We start from the raw sequence: 20,412 nt of genomic DNA on the forward strand, positions 1-20,412 counted from the left end.
TAAAATGATTAGGCTTATACTTTTATAGTTGCATAAAATGAAAAAAAAATAAATAATAATAAATACAATCAAATTGTTAATTACTTGTATGACTATTAATCAGTAACTAAAATGGCATTATTGTGACAGCCCTAATTACAGTGACATAATGTGTGTAGTTGTCATTCAATTTAAGTCATCTTCATCTTCACTTCACCTGTCTCTACTGTGCTTCACTCCATAGCGGGAGCTGAGCCGTAACCTTCATGAAACACACAGCAGAAGAGGGAAACTAGTGTGACAGTCAATAACAGAAAATCGCAGATGACACTCTCACAGAGTTGAAACGAAACAGGTGCACATACATTTTGAAACAGACACACATGGCAACTGGGTGCATGTTTTTCTGTAAATACTAATTCGGATTTGCAGTAACACCATTCTGAAACAAGAGGGCGACACAGTCCTTTGCTCAGCAACCACAGTGACCCTATTAAGCTACACTACCACTGCTGATGTAAACATAATAAATGCATGAGACGTCATCTTTAAAATCTTGTTTGGATTTTATTACCACTCAGACAGACAGGTTAGATTAATCCTTTTTTGGATAAAACTGATCTTGCCACAGAAAGTACAATCTCTATAAAATATGAGAAAATGAAAAATGGTAAGGAGTGATTACAGTCACCAAAAAAAAACAAGAAAACATGCGGTAACAAGTAAAAACGTGTTTTACATGGTACTTTTAATATGCCCTTTTTAAAATGGAGAAATTAGACAAGGCAATTATTGCTTAATATACTTCTCTATTAAAGGAAGGTCTCACATTCAACAAAGTCACTGTTTTCTTAGGGTGCTGTGGTAGGCTACATTGATCAGTAATCATTTACAAAGTGTGATCAAAGTTCAAATACATTCACAAGAGGACCATTAACCATTCATTATTTTGTCTTACTTCTGTAAATATATATATTTTTTACTGTTATATTATAAATTATTGGTAGAATGACGTGTCTGGAAATTTAAATGATTTAAACTGCCCTCACATCTGCTCTGTGGGAAATTCAGTGCAGGCGTTAGATAAGAAGGGCCAGAGTGACCGTGACCGTTTGTACACAATGGTAATCAATCCCCAGCAATTAATTAAATAAATAGAGTAAGTCTGATGCCACATACCAAATGGCGTGTTAATCTTTAGGGTGATCTTCGGCCACACACCTGAAGGTTTGAATATTTTAGGTAGAACAAGGGAATTCTTCAGTGATCCAGTCGTGATGTTTTCCATGGAAACCAGCTCTGAGATTAGCTGTACTGTCTTTTGATATGCAGTAAATTTTACATTGCATTGAACTCTGCCAGCCTGATTGTATTCATGTCTCACTTTGTTTGAATTTACTAAAAAATCTCTACCAATCGCTAAAGAATAGATATTTTTTTCAAAGACTACTGACCTAACTGAAGATGTTTTGACACAACAGTGTCTTTTGAATTCAGCTCAAGTGGTTATCTTACTGATAGCACTTTGTAGTTTGGCTTTCTTGACGAAATTGTATTTTCTTGATTCTTGTTGTCCTGGGTTTGTACCCTCATGGTTGTAAATGCACTTATCGCTTTGGATAAAAGCGTCAGCTAACTGTAATGTAATGTAATGTTATGAGAAACGATCTTCAAAAAAACTCTACTGTGTTTCACAGCCGATATTCCCTCACAAAGGTCAAAGAACATAATGTGGATTGAAATATATTAAATGCACACATTTTTTTATATTAAATATATTTTTCTGTGCAGTACATAATTTGGCTTTTTGTTACACGCACACAACCATGTGTATACAACAATGCTGAAAAGAACTACAACAAAAGTCAAACAATCAAACATGGCAATCACCTTTTCTAAATAATTGCCGTAATCATACATGTGTACTGGCAACCCCTTATAATGATTGGTATGTTCTATAAATCTGAGTATCTGACAGAACAGAAATATGCTCAGTGTAGCACTGGTGTAAGGCACAAACACCCGTTTTGTAACAAAAATATTCAGGCCACAAGGGAAAAAAACAAATGTATGAGCTCATTTCAATTAAATTCTATCACATTTTCAATCTTAAGAAACCCTGAGGAATTATTTATGAAATATATTTAAGACTATAGAAACCACAGTATCCCTTAAAGCCACATACACCCACAGCTGTGTTCACAAGGGTTTCAGACACAGCACAGGTGTATGATAAGTTAACATAAATACAATATCAAACTTTAAATACATGTACTTTACATATGACCAAACAATAAGCAAATATGAATAAGAAGCATTTGGTCCGAGCTTTTGGAAGTTGACCCTTTTTGGGAAGGACAATGCATTATGGGCATTTATCAGTTGGAAGTCAGAATGTATCGTGGATCAGTACACAGGTGCAGTTACAACAGAATCATAAAACTGATGGCAATTATGAAAACAATTTAACTCACAAAGTGCATGCTCCCACATACAACCTTTACAGATTACGTAACCTGTTATCTGTGATCTTGAACAAAAACTGCACCAGAAGCTGTTGTCTACTGTGGCTGTTACAAATGATAAACAACTCAAAGGTCCAACACACCCGATGTAGTTCACACTGTTTTAATCATAAAGTGGTTGATGAGCCCTCTCATGCGTTTTCTTGACATTTTACTGTCAGGGTGACACAACTCTTTCATGGAATGCAGCTCCACCCAACATCAACCTGAGCAAAGGTCAAATCCACCAAAGTAAATGAACTCCAACGTTAAATAACTCGGCAGGCATCACCTCGCACATCCGATCGCAAACCAAGTCTGGATGATTAATGCTGTACAGAGTCTTATATAAATATTGCAATGAACTATAGAAATCTGTGTTTGATTGTTGAAGGGAGAACAACTGAATGTCCACCAGAAAGTTGTATTTACTCATTTATTTACATAAGGATAAACTGACCTTTCACCTGACCCCAATCCCCTTCAGTAACTATTCCCGCACCTGACAAGATTTTAGTTCTTGCATGAAACAAATTGTGTTCACAACAACAAGCTGTTTCCTTCATTCAGCTGTAGCCACATAGATAATTGTACATAGATAAGAGAACATTAGCTGCACCGCATGGCTGAAAACTCTGACAGGCTAACATGTTCCTAGCGACCTACAGTGCAGGATTTTCTACATATAAATGAACCCTTACATTCATCCCCTTACCAGTTCAATAAATGCTGATAAAGCCAATCACCACCTGATAAATCCTTCGGTATTTCACAGCATATAGAGGTTTTTTTTTTTTTTTAAATCTAGTGTCTGGTGAGACATTCCTGCATTAGTGGGGTGGATGCACACCGGGCATGCTGTATGAGCAGCCGTTAAGTTCTGGTTTAGCTCTATGCCACCTTCAATGGGGACACGGTTCTTCGAGATTTTCCAAACGTCATCAGACCGAATTTATCAAATTCTGACGGTGAAACGAGTTGTTTTGGGGGTTTGTGACGCTCATAACTATTTATCCACCGTTTCACAGCTGCAACAGCAGCGACAGCAGAGCTTATGAACTGAAGCACCTGTCCACAGTGTTTTTGTAATTACTCACACCAGGAGAAGGAGACAGAAAAAAAATGTATATAAAGTGACAAGGTCAACCATCTCAGCCGCTCGGAGCTTTCAGATGATTTTGGTCGTTTTGTTTTACATTTTAAGAGCTGTAGATCTACTGTATGGTTGGTTCTCATCAGGTCTGTGTCCAACAGTGAAGCCTGGTGCAAAGCAAATTTTGACAACCAATTTTGATCAGAAAACAATAGGTGAGGTAAACATGTATGTCGATCTCATTATTCCAGGAAAAGCTGCTCATCCATACAGCGTGTTGAAAAAAAAGAAGCTGTCACTCAATAAGCTGTGTTCCTGGCAGTGAGTTAAAGTTTCCCGCCGAAGCCTTTTCTAGGACTGACCACATTTCAGATTTGGGTCGTGCATTCTGTACCACATCAGATACATCTGACCTGGGAGGAATCTGTGTACCAGTAAAGTGTCTTTGAAAAAGCAAGGATCGTATCCATCGATTTCTTTGGAGGGAATCTGCAGTCCTGCTGTCTTCACACCCATATGGGAAACGGGACCAAGTCCTGCTTTGGCCAGACACATCCCCATGTAAACATCATCGATGGGAAGAAGGGTAATGGATTGGGACATATTGTATATGACCGAAGCTGTATAGCCCGACAGGAGGAAGCCTCCACCGCCACAGTAAGGCGGGTATTTGTCTGACTCGTGCACCTGAACTGGGATAAAATACTTGCTGCCTGTTGATCTAATGGGCCCAACCCCCTGGATCAGATGACCAGTAAAGAGGTGCTTGCTTCCATTATTGCCGTCAAGGCTTTGGAGATACTCAACCATGTTATCTGTGTTGGCGAGGACGTCATCATCACCATTTAGCTGGAAACGTACGTTTGGACAGTTTCTTTCCATCCATTCCAGGAAGAGGATCTGCTTCAAGGTGAGGTTGTAAAACGTGTCACTGAAGTCCCACTGAAGGACATCATTGTACTCACGTTGTTCCAGCGCGAGTAGTTTGTTCAGTCTTAACTTCTCAAAACCAACATCCATCGTTCCTGAGATGAAGATCCTTCGAATCCACACACCGTTATGTAACCTCTCTTTGCCCCAGGTTTTGCGTAATACCTCTCGGCGTTCGTAGTTCGCAGGGGAGCTTTTTATCACCAGCAGAAGAAAAACTTCTGCAGATTTATCAGCTCCTCCACATTTGTCAGGAATGTCCAGTAGCATGGGGAAATGGCGACAGTGCTGATAGAAGAGGACGTTTTTTATCATAGCAGGGAGAGAGCTGAACCCTGTGACGTTGGTAGCAGACGTGTTTTGTTGACATTTTGGCCAAGAGTACACATAAGAGTTGTTTTTGGGGGCTTGCTCTATTTGATTGATAACCTCTTCCACATCTTTGTGGAGATGTATGGTTTTGTGCTCAATAAAATCTTTACAGAAGTGGAGCACCAACAGACCAAGAGATACTACCACCAAGAACCTTCTCGTCCTGAAGTGCCTCATCCTCGAAACTCTGCAGAGACAAGACAAAAACACAGTTTTCATTTCAACACATCTCAAACTGATATAATTAGACTAACTACTTTGTGATTACTGACCTAAATTAGGGAATGAAAGGTTCAGGGAGATCCATTGGCAGAAATGTAATATACATAAGTGCATACAGTATAACTTATCCTGCGAAAACTTTGGTTTATCAGCTGTGTTTTGTTATCATGTTTTTTTGTCTTATTGATCCACCAGCCTTCATTTTCAGATCCTCACAGGAGGAGTTAGAGCTGTTGAAAAATACATGAATAAACATTTAAATCTTATTACGATTCCATTTCTCAGTATTAGAAGACATTCATTAATTATTCATATACTGAGAGATACGAGTTATGAATTTGTGCATGCACAAGTTGAAAATCCACAGTTGAAGGAATATTGAGGAAGGCTCTGTGTTAAAAAGCGTGACACCCAATGCTTTTCTGAAAACAAATTCATAGCACATTCTCATAGATGGAAGGGATGCGTGCTGAGGTCGACAAAGTCTGACTTCTTGAGTGGTCTGAATAAAATACCACGGAAGCTCTGCAGTGGTTTCAGTTTCAGGTTTGCTCAGTCATCTAACTGCCATTGTCTCCATCTCTTTATCTTTTACAAAAATGGATCTGAAAATGTAGCGTGGCTACATTGTGATCATGTTTTCTGTCTGTAATTAAAGTAAACGCGTTAAAAATCCTCACCAACACACCTTAGTTAAACATCTGTGCATTATATTTGTTGCATTGTTCTGTATTTCCCAACACCTGATATACCACTCTGATATCAGACATCGTCTGAAAACATACAACCTCGCAGCGGCGCGTGAGAAGCATTCAGACACGCGTGGATGCACACACATAGACGCACACACGCGGTTCATTCACGCTCCATACCGGTAACGACGTAGGGATCCGGGAAACTTTACAGTTATTTGGCCTGTCAGTAAATTATCACGTGTGCACACTTGATAGTTCCAGCATAACTTTACACCGCTGGTCACTTGCTGTAGGTCGACTCTGCTCTCGGCTGCTCCCGGGGCTTCACGTTCAAACGGAGGCAAAAGCGACTAAGGCGTTTAATACACTTGTAGCGATGCGCGGTTGTGTGACGTCAACAGTATGTGACGTTTATTTAAAATACAGTTTTTAAATCATGAAAGACAGGTTTGTCTGTGAGCTATTTGTTGGGATCAGTGAAGGAAATATTGTTTTATTGTGTCTGTTTTGGTTTCTGCAGTAAGCAGACAAATGATGACCACTGGTTTAGATATTTGAGTTGTTGTGTTTTTGCAAGTCAAAGAGAAGGTAACAGCTACTTTGATTGAGATACTGTTGACTTTTGTAGACGTTTTGTTTTGTAATTTTTGTTTTGTTTAATTTGTTTTTACAAAAAAACGTTGTTGTTTGTTTGGACTGTTTTTTTACTTGTTAATATATTACATGTTACGTGTGCTAAACCCTATTTTTGCCCAATGAACAAAATGTTTTCATGCTTTTAGTTTTTTTTTTGTATAAAAAAGGTTTCAATGTTAAACACAACGTTAAAGGCAGCTCACACCACTCATTTACAGTCTGTTTGTCTGTGGTCAAAGTGATGCAACTCTTTCTGAAGTGGTCACAAGACAACTGTTATTCTTGGGCGCCTTTCCTCATTTCAAACACAAGAGCACTTGCACACATGTAATGCGTACTGCCGACCTATTTCCCAGTTGCTGAAGAACTTCTCACTAAAAGGTTGAACCGTTGAGAAAAAATGAATGCCACGATATCAAAGCAAATCATCACAATTGACAAGAAGCGAGGTCTTTGGAGAAACAAATGAGCTTTTCCCAGCATGCCTTTTTCCTCTGTAACTTTTGAGAATAAAACAACCAAACTAAATAGGCCTGAGTGATGGGTAGAAATCATGAATAATTATTTTTTTATAAAACATGCAGTTTTGGAACATTTCAATAAAGACAAATAGATACATGACTGAAAACCATGAGTGTTACACACAAGGTGGGAAGGTGATATTTATACACATTATAGCATCAATATGTATACCTGTTATGTTGATGAATGAATTACTTTTAAAACTATGTCAAACGGACTGTGCGTGAGTGGGTCCGTCCTGAAACTCTTGACAGCGTCTGGGCCTCCCATTCTCCTTGATTGTTACGTCATTGAACTGTCTTCTCTGAAATGAACAATATGCCACATAATAGTGATGATTCTATAGATGAACACCTAACTTTACTGGATTTACTGGAGATACAGTAGTTCATTCGGAGGTGGTTTTAAAGTCATACAAAAAAAAACGTGTGAGCAGGCTGAGCTTCAGAGTGACATGAGGTGGCTCGGCATCTGCTTGCAAAATCCAAACGTCCGTTACTGTCACATGGGGTGTGGGGTGGCAACAAATCAAATGCTGTCATGTCTCCTTTAAATGGGTGGAATAAGTTACAAAGCTGACGTCAGACATTGAGTCATTAGAACAAACTAAAGAGACATTTATTGAAACATTTGCAAAAAAAAGGGAAGCTCCCAACGCATAACTTAAGTTCAGCCTCACCCTGTTACTCACGTGGAGGAAATCAATTTGCTGAAGTCAGTAAAACTGACAAATCTGATATGTCTGGTGTAACACTCAACAAGATACCTGAAATATGTTCAGATTTTGCTGCACTCCTGTTTGGTTTTTGTCATTTGTCATTTGTCTTTACTTTTGCACATTTATATTCAATGTGTTTTGTATCAATGTCATCGTAGTTTCTGAAACATTTCCTTTTTGCCACTGACATAACATTGCAATGTTTCTACATGACAAATCAGAAGAATCACGCAACAAGTGACAGATCACAGGACTGAATTTAGTTTCCTTGAAGTTAATTGGTAACGCAATGATTCGAGTGATAAGAATTACAACATTTTATGGCCTAATAAACAACATTGAAGTATTATCTTTGACAGTAACAAAACTGAACATTGAGTGCAAATGTTTTTTTTGTTTGTTAATTTCTTGTTGTATCCTAAAACATTATCTATAAAAGCAGCTGTGCAATTTAACTGAGCACATATCCTCAAGTACTGTGTAAGTGGCATTTTGGTGACTGTGCTCAATTATTTCTGTTTCACAACATTTCAGATGGAATTTAAGTGATTTTTATGTACAAATATTTAATGTGTCTGGTGACTGTGCATATTAAGGCAACAGAATCAGTTTATAAAATAAGATGCATTATAAAAGCTATAACATATAAATGCTGCTTGCATCTGAATGTATCTGTAATAATATTTTAGTATTAGGACAATAATGAAAGTAACGCTGTCAGGGGTGATTCTGTTGCAAAATTTAAATAAAGTGCATTTATAGTTGAAGCTTTTTTCATTAAATGTTTTCCTCTATTCAAAGTAATGTTGAGAAACGGGTGTTTTAAATTTTGGTGTTTCTACTTTTAAGTAAAGGAGCTGAACGTATATCAGGTATTATTAGGTACAACAGCCTTGCAAGGAGTTTCACTGCTCAAGTTTCAAGTCCAAACTACGCCCAGGTCATGATTACTGAATGCAAATATGTTTTAACCATTGTTATTCGAGCTGTTGTTTGGAGTGTAGTCAGAGCATCAAACTGTGAAATCTGCTGCATCATATTTTTCCGTCTTCTTTAAAAAATTTCTATTCCATTAACAAATTTTTAACTTTTATTCAGTCATGCAGTTTATTTTACTGACTGCATTTGTGAGATAAAGACAAGAAATCTCCAAACTGTGGTATTTTCACTTTTAGTTTTTCATATGCTGGATTAATGATGCCTTACTTTCACACAAATACTTCTACAGGTTTAAGGACATACGAATGGAATATATGGATTTTATTATTGTATATTTAGCCCGTAACCAGAGATGATGTGCCATGCAGGAATGTATATCTTAAAATTGAAGGATCAGTTAACATTTATACTTAGCTCACATTGAGGACTCACATGCAGCGTAAGCCTATTGGAAACACTTTCTTTTTATTTATTTATTTATTCATTTATTTATTTATTTATTTATCACAGAAGGCAGTGAAGATATATTAAATCTTTTTTTAAAACTAACCAAAATCTTTTCCCCGTTGGTGTCTGACGCGCTGGATTTTTAACCGGTTATCTTTGAGGCTGCGTTCCACAAATTTAATCATGCAGTCAACCTTAATAACATGGCTAAAAATATCAGCATGATATCTCCATGATATTTCATGTTACTTTACGGACCCTCCGACATGTCTTTTAATTCCCAGCACTGAATAAACAGCTTGTCATAAAAAGCTAGTGTAATTGTTAAATGTACTTACTTGAGAAGGTCGATCCTCTCCCTTGCGTCTGTTCTTTCGATTCAATGGAAAGACTGGAGTGCAGCAGCCGCACGCACGGATTTGGTCCGTGCTTTAGGGCATTTCCTGCTTCTGCCTGAACCCCTTCGTCAGTGGAAAGTCATCCGTCTATTGGTTAAAGGTAGCTCTTTAAGATATGACATTTATGACAAGAAAGCCAAAAACAACAACAAATGAATTCATTTGAACAGTTATCGACCCATATTGTGCATCTTAATGATACTGAATTATGACACCAGAAATACTGAACAGTAGTAGCCTATATAAAAAGGTCTAAATGAGCTCCATCTCACTCAAATGCTATCAAAATTCTAATCAAACTGTATCTTTACCCAAAAATGTATTTATACATTTAAAGTTTTATTCACCAAAACTATTTACCACAGAAATAATTGAACTTGTATCTGATAACTTTTATTTGTAATATATTATTACATTATACTATTATACTATTATATTATATATTATATATTATATTATATAATATTATACTATTATACTGTGTGATTAAGCTAATGCCTTCTAGGCTCTCAAATGTTCTTACAGTATTGCTTTAAAGCTCCTCTTTGAATCTGAAAGAGACAAATGAGACTGCTTCTTCCAACATCTGATTTGAATGTTATCAGTCTATTAAATGGCCACCATCAGTTGTCATTACTTTCATAAATAAGGCTAGTTCCACTTGATGTAACTTCCGTCATCAGACCAAGTTCTTCAATTTCAACTTCAAGTTCAACTTTTAAAATCAATCCACCATATGACTTACAAACATACAGACATACTGTACATGCAGGGGGCTGAGCACACAACCTTGGGGAGCCCCAGTGTTCAGTGTGATGGCTCCTGATGTATTGTTGCCAACACGTACTGCTTGTGGTCACTCAGTGAGAAAGTCCAACAACCAATTACAGAGAGAAGAGCTCAGGCCCAGCTGGTCCAGTTTCCATATTAACTGCTGAGGGATGATGGTGTTGAATGCTGAACTAAAGTTTAGGTTAGGTTAGGTTAGGTTAGGTTAGGTTAGGTTAGGTTAGGTTAGGTTAGGTTAGGTTAGGTTAGGTTAGGTTAGGTTAGGTTAGGTAGTTACTTTGTTAATCCCCAAGGGGAATTTTTTTTCACTACAGCAGCATACAGAAGCAATAAGATAATAATAGAATAATAGAAAAACAATAAAATAGCAGTAAAAAAATATAAAATATAAAATGCACAGTATATACAGTATATACAGTACAGTATATATCTATATATATTATATACAAACAACCAAGAAACACAGTCAACAGTGTTAGTGTTGTGTGATGGATTTTGCCAGAGGTGAGTTATTGTCCAGTCTTATTGCGGTCGGCAGGAATGATCTCCTGTATCTGTCCTTGCTGCTGGAGGAGTCTTTTGGAGAAAGTGCTCCGCTGTCCCTGCAGCAGGTGGTGGAGAGGGTGGTCAGGATTATCCAATATGGATAATAGTTTGTTCAGCGTCCTCCTCTCCACCACCTTTTCCAGGCTGTCCAGTTTGCAGCCGATGATGGAGCCGGCCTTCTTAACCAGTTTGTTAAGTCTGTTGGTGTCACCGGCTCCAATGCTGCTCCCCCAGCAGACCACAGCGAAGTACAATGCACTGGCCACAACAGATGGTAGAACATCTCCAACATCTTGCTGCACACATTGAAGGATCGAAGTTTCCTCAAGAAAAAGAGTCGACTCATCCCCTTCTTGTAGACAGCGTTGATGTTGGTCTTCCAGTTCAGTCTGTTGTCGATGGACACACCCAGGTACTTGTACTCCTCCACCATGTCCACCTCCTCTCCCAGAACTCTCAGCGGTTGTGGAGCCGTTGTCTTCCTCCTGAAGTCGACCACCATCTCTCTGGTCTTGGCCACGTTCAGGAGCAGGTGATTTCTTCCCGCCCACTCCACAAAGTCCTCCACTACTGCCCTGTACTCATCCTCCCGTCCATCCCTTATACATCCTACCACTGCAGAGTCATCAGAGAACTTCTGCAGATGGCAGGACTCTGAGTTGTACTGGAAGTCAGTTGTGTATAAGGTGAACAGGAAGGGGGACAGAACAGTTCCCTGAGGAGCTCCAATACCACTGACCACCGTATCAGACAGCACACTGCCCAGACAGACAAACTGTGGTCTGCCTGTCAGGTAGTCAGTGATCCAGGAGACGGTGGACGTGTCCACCCCCAGCACCTGCAGCTTCTCCCTCAGCAGCAGTGGTTGGATGGTGTTGAATGCACTGGAGAAATCAAAGAAAGTGATTCTCACAGATTCACCGGTTCCATCCAGGTGAGACTGAGCTCGTTGCAGCAGGTGGATGATGGCATCGTCCACTCCCACATGAGGCTGGTACGCAAATTGCAGTGGGTCCAGTGAAGATTTCACCAGCGGCCTGAGGTGGGCCAAGACCAGCCTCTCCAGCACCTTCATCACATGAGATGTGAGGGCAACCGGTCGGTAGTCGTTGAGGCCAGATGGAGTCGTCTTCTTAGGGACTGGAACCAGGCAGGATGTCTTCCACAGCACCGGGACTTCCTCCTGCTTCAGGCTCAGGTTGAAGAGGTGTTGTAGGACCTCAGCCAGCTGGACGGCGCAGGTCTTCAGGACCCCGGGGCTGATGCCGTCAGGCCCTGCAGCCTTGCGCTGGTGGAGTCTCTCCAGCTGTTTCCTAACCTGGCCAGTCATCACAGAGAGGGGGGTGGGGGGTGGTCAAGGTGTCGATGGAGGAAGAGCCCTTTGAGATTGAGGGCTCTATGCAGTTCACCAGGGGGGGCAGAGGGGGAAGGGGGAGAGGCAGCAGAGGTGTTTGGGAGGTGTAAGGTGTGGAGGAGACAGATGAGGGTGAACTAAACCTGTTGAAGAAACAGTTTAGCTCATTGGACCTCTCCAGGGAGCCCCCTGGTTGTCTCTCTCTCCCCTTGAACCCAGAAATCTCCTTCATACCAGTCTACACCTCCCTCACGTTGTTCTGCTGGAGTTTTGCCTCCAGCTTCCTCCTGTAGGAGTCCTTGCACTCTCTCATCTTCTCCTTCAGGTGGCGCTGCACTCTCCTAAGCTCGTCACTGTCCCCAGACCCGAAGGCTGCTTTCTTCTTATCAAGAAGAACTTTCAGGTCACTGGTGATCCACGGCTTGTTGTTGGGGAAGCAGTGTACATTCCGGGATGGTACGGTGGTGTGTTCACAGAATTTAATGTATTCTGTGATACAGTCCGTCATGCTGTTGATGTCCTCCCCATGTGGTCCACACAGCACATCCCAGTCCGTGGACTCAAAGCAGTCCTGCATGGCGTCTTTAGCCTCCTGTGTCCACCTCCTTTATGAGCAACATTCTCACGTAGGAGTCACTGGTGTCCAGGTGGGTGAGGGCTGAGTGAAGGGTAGAGGAAACTGCATCCTCAGTGGACTGGTTGGCTTGGTATGCAACATGATATGGGTCCAGAGAAGGAGGAAGGGTGGATTTTATTTGCTGCATGACTTGTATTTCAAAGCTTTCTGTGCAGGAATGTTGTTTTGTACATTAAAACATGGAAAGAAGTTGTTGACATTATTGAGCACTACCACAGGTCTGTGGTGAGGGTTTGTGGTCTGTGATGGTCTTGATGCCATGGAACAGGCTCTGTGTCTCTGCTGTCTCTGAAATGGCAGGTCATCTTTTTTGTGTATTGATGTTTAGCTTTCTTGATTTCACGGGACAGGTTGGTGTTTGCTCTTCTCAGACTGGCTGCATCCCCCGGCTCTAAAGGCGGCATTCCGAACCCTCATCAGCCTGTGGACCTCCCCGTTCGCCCTGGTTTCTATTTAGCCCAGGTGGTGATGGTTTTCATGTAGGTCACATCATCCTGAATTTTAGTCTGAATAGAACCGTGTGCATTTCAGATCTCAGCTTTTAAAGTCGCAAACAGCACACCTAGATGTAGAAACCATGAATTGGCCTTTATGCTAGGAGGTGAAGGATGGCCCTGAAAGCCATATCTATGGTCCCATGTTCCTCAGAAGATAAGGATAATGGCACTATGTTTACATAGAATGACCATGGAAGAAGAGCCCCACATATTTCCTGGACCTTAGCGTTTTACATACAAGTTGCTCCAAATCTTGTGGGACAAGAGAGGCCCAACTCCAAACACTGATTAATATACTCTGAGATCTCACCTTGGCCACACTTCAAAGTTTTTATAGATTGAGAGAAGACAAAATGTCAACCCAGTGTATAAGCAGTGGACGTCCTGGCTCACTGGTGTCACTGGTATCGTAAACTCTGTGGCTGCCAATTTATAATAAGGATTTGTGTTAACCATCTGATCACATGCAACATGGATAGATCCATATAAAAGATCTATTAGATGATCTATCAAATTAGATCTGTCAACTCAGCTGAGTAATATATTCCAGGAAGGTAAAGTAGAAAAAAAGGTTGGCTAGTATCGGTAACGAGGAAATAAGTTAATATTATGTTCACCAGTATTTACCCAGAGACCTGTTGCTTCAAATGAATAGACATTCCACACATGGGGGTGTAGCCTGTAAACTTTGTCATGCGGGTTTGACCCTGGCTGCGGGTCGTTTCGTCTTTTCTCTTTTTTTCCAGTTTCCAATCAATAAATGCTTCCCATAACAAAGAACAGATTAATAGTTGCCAATTCCCAAGTTCATTTAGAACCCCCCCCCCTTTTACTGCCTACAGCTGCGGCCTAGTCACCAGTAGCACTGCGCTCATGTTTTAAAATCACATTGGATCGTATTTTTATAGTTGTAGTTTCTTCAAGAGTTGATTTAATAAATTGCTTTTTATTTTACTGTGTTATTCTAAAAATAAACTAAACTTTGTAATATTGGGGGAATCCATTGCTTTCTGTCACTTGTGGATCCATGGTTGTTCTATCCAAAATCTAAGAGGAAATAACTCACCCTGCGATACTGGTGGTCACAGAAGCTACAAATTATAAAACGTAGCTGTATCAAAAACATTTTCAACGTGACAGCACAGGAGATTTATACTATCTTCACAGTTTAAAGATGGACACCCAAGATTTATGTCACCAATTTAGTATCCATCCAAATGTGAAATATGGTCACAATCTCCCTTTCTGGTCCTAAGCTATGGAATTGCCATCACAAGAATGGGATGGACTTAAGCTAACAGTGACCTTTGACCCTTAAAATTGAATCCTTGAGTCCAAGTGAATGCTTGTGCCAAATTTGAAGAAATTCTCACCAGGTGTTCTTGATATTGCATTCATAAGCCTAAGATGAACAGTTGTACGTATAACAACCAGAGAACATAATGCTGTTGGCATTGTTGAGGTATGTAAAAATCCCTTTCATGATTTGGTTTGTTTACCCCCTGTGAGCAAAAATAAATTAACTATCAACACAAATAAGCTCATTACCTGTTTACATGATTAGAAATTGACATGAAATCATGTCATGTTGTACCTTCAAATAGCGTCTTACAAACTTGCATCTGAGGCCGTTTAAAGCCGGTCAGATCCCGTTTTCAGATAACAGGAAATTACTTTTACATCTGGTGATGGTTTATAGAGGAAACAAATAATTTCCCACCATATTATGACAAACCAGAGAGTAAATAGTGTCGTGTTGAAGTTTTATTTATTTTAACATTGAAACGTGACAAAATATCAAAACAGAGAAATATTAACATAAGCTACCCCCCTGAAAAACAACAAAAAAATGACATGAAAAAAGGTTTGTTATTCAAGAGTTGAAATGATACATTTATATCCTTGCAATGAGAATTGTTTCAATCCGTTCCCAAACCTTTTGCCTCCTAGTACCTGTGTTACCCGGACTTGGGCAGGTCATTTGGCCAGGCGAACGGATGGAAGATGGAGTACAGAAATCACTACATGGATACCAATAGAAGGCAAACGAAATAGAGGAAGAGCTGGAGAGATGAAATCCAACACTACTGGGGCACTGCCAACTGGCATAATTTCATAAGTATATCTGAACTACTCCGGACAGGAACTTCAAGGTCACAGTCAGATGTTTGTCAAGCTTGGTGCCTTGTTCCTGACCTGAAGATACAGGTAAAACAGTTTAATTTTATCATCAGGGCCTCTAAACTATTTGTCTGTGGTTCTCAAATATTAGTTTGATGAGAAAGTTAAAGTAGGTCAAGTACTGCATCTGTGCAAAGCAACTGTCCCCTTATTCTTACGGACTCTTTCTCACTCACCTGCTCTCATTGCTGCTATGTCAGATTCGTTTATCTGTACAAAACACATTGTCAAGCATAAATATACAGTTTAGAGTTTATTGGGCAACAGGTTCACACTCAGCTTCCTCACAAATGATGCTGTCATTCTAAGATGCACTCAGTGTGGGCACTCGCAGTGGTCTGAACCGTTGTCGTCTTCAGAGGGATGGAAACACATGTCCAGTTTGCGTCTGAGTCTCTTCTTAAGATAAAAGCGGCGCTGGACCAAGGTGGAGTTGTACTCCTGGGCCTTTAGTTTGCTGTAGTAATCTGAGAACTTGTTGAAGAGGAAGGATATCGGCATGCCGTTGAGGATGATCCCAAATGAGATGCAGCCAAAAGCCACAATGCGGCCGAGGATAGTTACTGGCACCACATCCCCGTAGCCGACAGTGGAGATGCTCACCTACGACAGAAAAGTGAACAGTTGTTTACTCCGTTTTCAGGAGCATTACATTCACTGCATGACTCTTCATGATGATTAGAGGAATGAGCTTAATTTTCACTTGAATTAGTTTAAGCTATGCACTTGGCCAAACCAATTTCATATCTCCTGAAATGACAGTTTGGTTATGGCTAATGTTGCTAAACTGGTGTAATTAGACCGTTTTTTTTTAATTATTTACTTCCAGTGCTGACGGATTCCACAAGCAAACTTTCCAGTTTTTGTTTTTTTTATTTCTTCACTACCAAGAGCAACACAATACACCTTTGATCTCTGCACAACCAGTCCTTCCACTGCCATCTGAACTCGCACATCATAGTGAAAGTGACAGTGAGCAGACTGTGCTTAAGGTGAATGTGTGCAGCTGTTAAAAAGGAATGAGTGCGTAATCTTCAGGGAATGAAGTCAGCTTCTCATTCGTAGCTGACAATTTGGCGCATTAGGGGACAGGGAAATGACTTTGAGTTCCGAGCTACACAGTTTATGATAATGTAATCAGATTAGACCTGTCTAAGTATAGTCGTTTAGATCTGGACCAGAACCAAGGTGGCCTAGATATGCAAGAAGCCGTAAATCCCCTTCACAACAGCAGCAGTTAAAGTGCAAACGATAACCAATGTAACCCCCGTTTCACCCACAGCAGACAAGCAGCTGCAGCTCTGCTCACAACAAGAAGCTGAATACTGTAGAGGATCAGCCTTTTAACACGAATGAGCTAAAAGCATAGAAGACAGATTGTAAAGAGCAAACAAGCTGCTGAGAGGTGGGATTGGGAGAAAAGTTTCCTTCCTTTAGAGAAAATATTGCTGACTAGATCATAAGCAGGTGTATACATGGAAGACATAATGGGCAGATGTTTGTGGAGCATCACACTAAGTTATGCAGCTACCGATACTCACTGCAGCCCACCACCAGGCATACGGGATACTGCTGATGGAAGATCCCTCAGTTTCCCTTTCTGCTGAATGCAGGAGAGCAGAGAAGGTGAAGATTCCCATGGCAATGAAGAGGAAAATGCAAGAGGCCTGCTGGTAACACTGACGCAGAGTAAACCCAAACGCCCTCATGCCGGTAGAGTGGCGGGCCAGCTTCAAAATCCGAAAGATCCGCGTCAACTTGATGACTTTGAGGACTTGACTGATCTTGCTCATCTTAGCCATGGCACTGAGGTCTTCCTGTGCATTCACGTCCTTGGTGTCAGTGAAGGCAGTAACGATGATCTGGACAAAGTAAGGCAAGACTGACACCAGGTCCACGAAGTTCAGTGCACTCTTCAGAAACATTCTGATGTTCGGAGTGGTGACGAGGCGAATGAAATACTCGAAAGTGAAGAACGCAATGGTGATGATCTCCACCCACTCCATGTGTGTTCTGTCATTGATTTTATACATTTGAAGTTCTTGCACTGTATTGAGAGACATTGCGACGATGGAGAACAGCACGAAAAGGTTGGAGACCACAGAGAAAGACTTCGCCAGAATCGAAGAGTACGGATTCTCCACGACTTTCCACAGAGTCTTCCGCACATTCCCAAACATCATGTCCTCGAAGCACTCGTCGTCGTACTTCACCTCGATCTCGGCCATCAGCTCCTTGTCCACCTTCAGGTCGTCCTTCACCTCCTCCACCCTCTCCTCAAACATCATCCAGCAGCAGAGCTGAGTGTCCTTCAGGCTCAGGCCCCAGTAGGCAATTTCCTCCTCAAAGTTGATGGGGCACATTTCCCGTATGACCCAGAGCACTCCGCTTTTGTAGAAATGGCAGACGTGGTGGAAGAAAGCATGATCGCGGTCAAAGAAGAACTCGTCCTTGCGGACAGAGTAGTCGTCACACAGTTTGAGGAATTTGTCCCGGTCTGTGCAGATGGCTAAGGAGCCTATCCGGGTATTAGGATATTTAACCGCACACTGTTTTGGGATATGAAACACTTTCCCTCCAACGTTGATGTTGATGTTGATGATCTGCTGCTGTTTGGGTCTGTCCTCATCTTTGGGGCACTCAGCTTTGATGACAGGAGTGTCCAGATCCTCCAGAGAGCTCCATGCTTTGACTGCTTTCTCCTGAGCAAAAGGAAATGGTGTGCTGTTCTGTATACCCTTTGAGAAATAGTTGATTGTGGAGCGGCGGGTTTGCAAACATCTCTGCAGCTTCTCTGAGCAATCCATAGCAACTGCAACTCAAGGCAGGAAGTCAATGCAGCAGGACAAAAAGAAGAAGAGAAACATGAAAGGAAACACTCGTGGAAAATGATTCTAGCAACACATAGTATACTGCTGAATCATCAGAAAAAACAGCGTCTGCTCCTGCATGACCTGATATCCCGGTGAAAAGCAGGGTTTCCTGTTTTGGTGGCTCAGTTGTGGCTGAGATTGTCGTCCAGGAAGTCTGAGGGAGAGAAAAGGATTCACTCGTCTTACTGTTAACTGCAGAGACAGCACATCAGATTCATCTGACCAAAAAGATTAAGGACAAGCGGCAGGGGTTTGATCAATTTAATCTCATTGGTGCCTTTCCAAGTTTCCTTAAGTAGTTGAAGGGATGCAGGATTAAGAGACAAAGTTGATTTAAGGATATTGAAGTGATGAGGTAAATGTCAAGCCGGACCTTATGTTGATTTTTCTAAATATTGTCCTTTTAAATTAAAATTCAAAAATTTATTTTGAAATATAAAATGCGTGTAATTACTGTATATCAACATACAGCTGAGGCTGGTATTCACTTTCAACAGGGGCCCTAATGTCAAGTGTAGGTTTTAGCTGCATGGTGGACATGCAGGGCTGTGAGCTGTCGTTAGTTTGTTCTTTTTAATGAATTAAAAAACAGGTAATTTAGTAAGGTAAACGGCTAATATTCATTGTTTACCAAAAAAACAACAACATGCAGCTAAGGCTGAAGGGAGAGTCCTTAGTTTTGTGAGGAATTTAGGCCTAAACCAAAGTAAAGCATTAGACGAATATGAATTTTAACGACGTTTAACTGGTGCAAGAGTAAATCGGAGGAACATAAGAGGATCAGAGGTTTTTAAGGTTTATCCTCTGGGCTCTGGATAGTTAAACCCAAATTATGGGATTCCATTTAATAGTTTTGGAGATATTCTGCTAGCTGTAATATGCTGCCAGAGGTAGAGGAAAAATCTGTGGGTTTGTCCTCTGACATGTATGAATGTTTATGAATGTATAATGTATAATGGTTGTTGACTGAAAATTTTGCCTTTCAAACAAATTAACTAAAAATGGTGAAAGATTTCATACTTCCCCTTACATCGTTGGATTGTACTCAACCACTTCTTTATGTAAAAAGACACAATCAAATGTGATGATTTTGTTATCCCTGGGCATCAGATGGCCCTCAGATTCTGACAGAAAGTAAATTTATATTCCTCTCAGCTTCATCAACCAAGTGTGATTTACTGCCTCACAACTAATCATAAGATTAGAGCTGCTAGGGATTGGCCAGGTCAAATAGTGTAAACATACAGAGGCTTTAAAGGCTTTATTGTTCCACTCAGATGGAGATGTTCCCACGCTTAAACATCGTCGCGTGCAATGCGTTCTACTTTGCATGATGGAAAAGATAAAAAAAATAAAAAAAAAAAAACACATCCTCCATTTCATAATTGTAGTTTGATTCAGTTTTGCTGCAGGTTGTCCATCTGTACCAGCTGTTATAGGCCCCAAAGTGTCAGGCGGGTAACTGCAGTGCACAGTTATTGTTGACCAAAGCTTCTCCAGAAAACAGGTGTACAGATTGGTCTCCACTGTTTAAATGGGGATAAAATAATTCAATCACGCGGCTCTTGTACTTTCCAAACACTATTGGACAAAATGGATGAAATTCTGATCGTGAAACGGATAATTTCTCAGGGGTTGTGATGCCTTTTGTTTCATTTATCCACAGTTTTCCAGCTGCAACAGAAGTAGCGTGGGTTACAGCAGCGGTTCTGGTGTATGCTTGTGTCAACAGTGTTTGTGTAATTATTTTCATAAAAAGGGGAAACAAGTTCTGGAAAAGCTATTTAGATCTTTGAACAAAGTATGACAGCGGCAGTATAGATACAGAGGCTGTGAAGTTCAGTTTTGCTGCAGGTTGTCCATCTGTGCCAGCTGTTATAGGCCCCAAAGTGTCAGGCAGGTAAAGTCAGAGCCTGTTTTACATCTCCTCTCACAACCTAGTTTGACCTGTTTCTTCCAACTCTGTATACATTGTTGGAACTGTCAGTCTTCTAATAACTTTTTAACCCTCCTTTATTTACCGTTCATCCGGCAGCTGTACCGTGTTTTCTGTGTCCCACACACATTCGGATAATAATGT

The 20,412-nt window shown here is 40.7% G+C and overlaps 3 protein-coding genes across 3 annotated transcripts in view; all 3 read right to left on the reverse strand.

The window, feature by feature from the left end:
* Positions 1-20,412, reverse strand: part of LOC138623048 (small conductance calcium-activated potassium channel protein 2-like) — an 81,853-nt gene that overhangs the window by 60,091 nt on the left and 1,350 nt on the right. The gene's annotated exons all lie outside the window — the stretch shown is intronic.
* Positions 534-9,479, reverse strand: LOC138623045 (N-acetyllactosaminide beta-1,3-N-acetylglucosaminyltransferase 3-like). Its single transcript, XM_069702309.1, has 2 exons — positions 9,396-9,479; positions 534-5,065 (listed from the first exon to the last, which is right to left on the reverse strand). Exon 2 carries the CDS (start codon positions 5,053-5,055, stop codon positions 3,928-3,930), a length of 1,128 nt encoding a protein of 375 aa, XP_069558410.1. The 5' UTR covers positions 5,056-5,065; positions 9,396-9,479; the 3' UTR covers positions 534-3,927.
* On the reverse strand, positions 15,403-18,475 carry LOC138623050 (potassium voltage-gated channel subfamily V member 2-like). The gene is made up of 2 exons (XM_069702313.1): positions 17,001-18,475; positions 15,403-16,062 (listed from the first exon to the last, which is right to left on the reverse strand). The coding sequence occupies exons 1-2, from the start codon at positions 18,264-18,266 to the stop codon at positions 15,775-15,777; spliced, it is 1,554 nt and encodes a 517-aa protein (XP_069558414.1). The 5' UTR covers positions 18,267-18,475; the 3' UTR covers positions 15,403-15,774.

The sequence above is a fragment of the Brachyistius frenatus genome, unplaced genomic scaffold (assembly GCF_029030835.1).
Source record: "Brachyistius frenatus isolate BFR_SWC_R1_liver_20210118 unplaced genomic scaffold, ASM2903083v1 Contig_41, whole genome shotgun sequence".
Lineage (NCBI taxonomy): Eukaryota > Metazoa > Chordata > Actinopteri > Embiotocidae > Brachyistius > Brachyistius frenatus.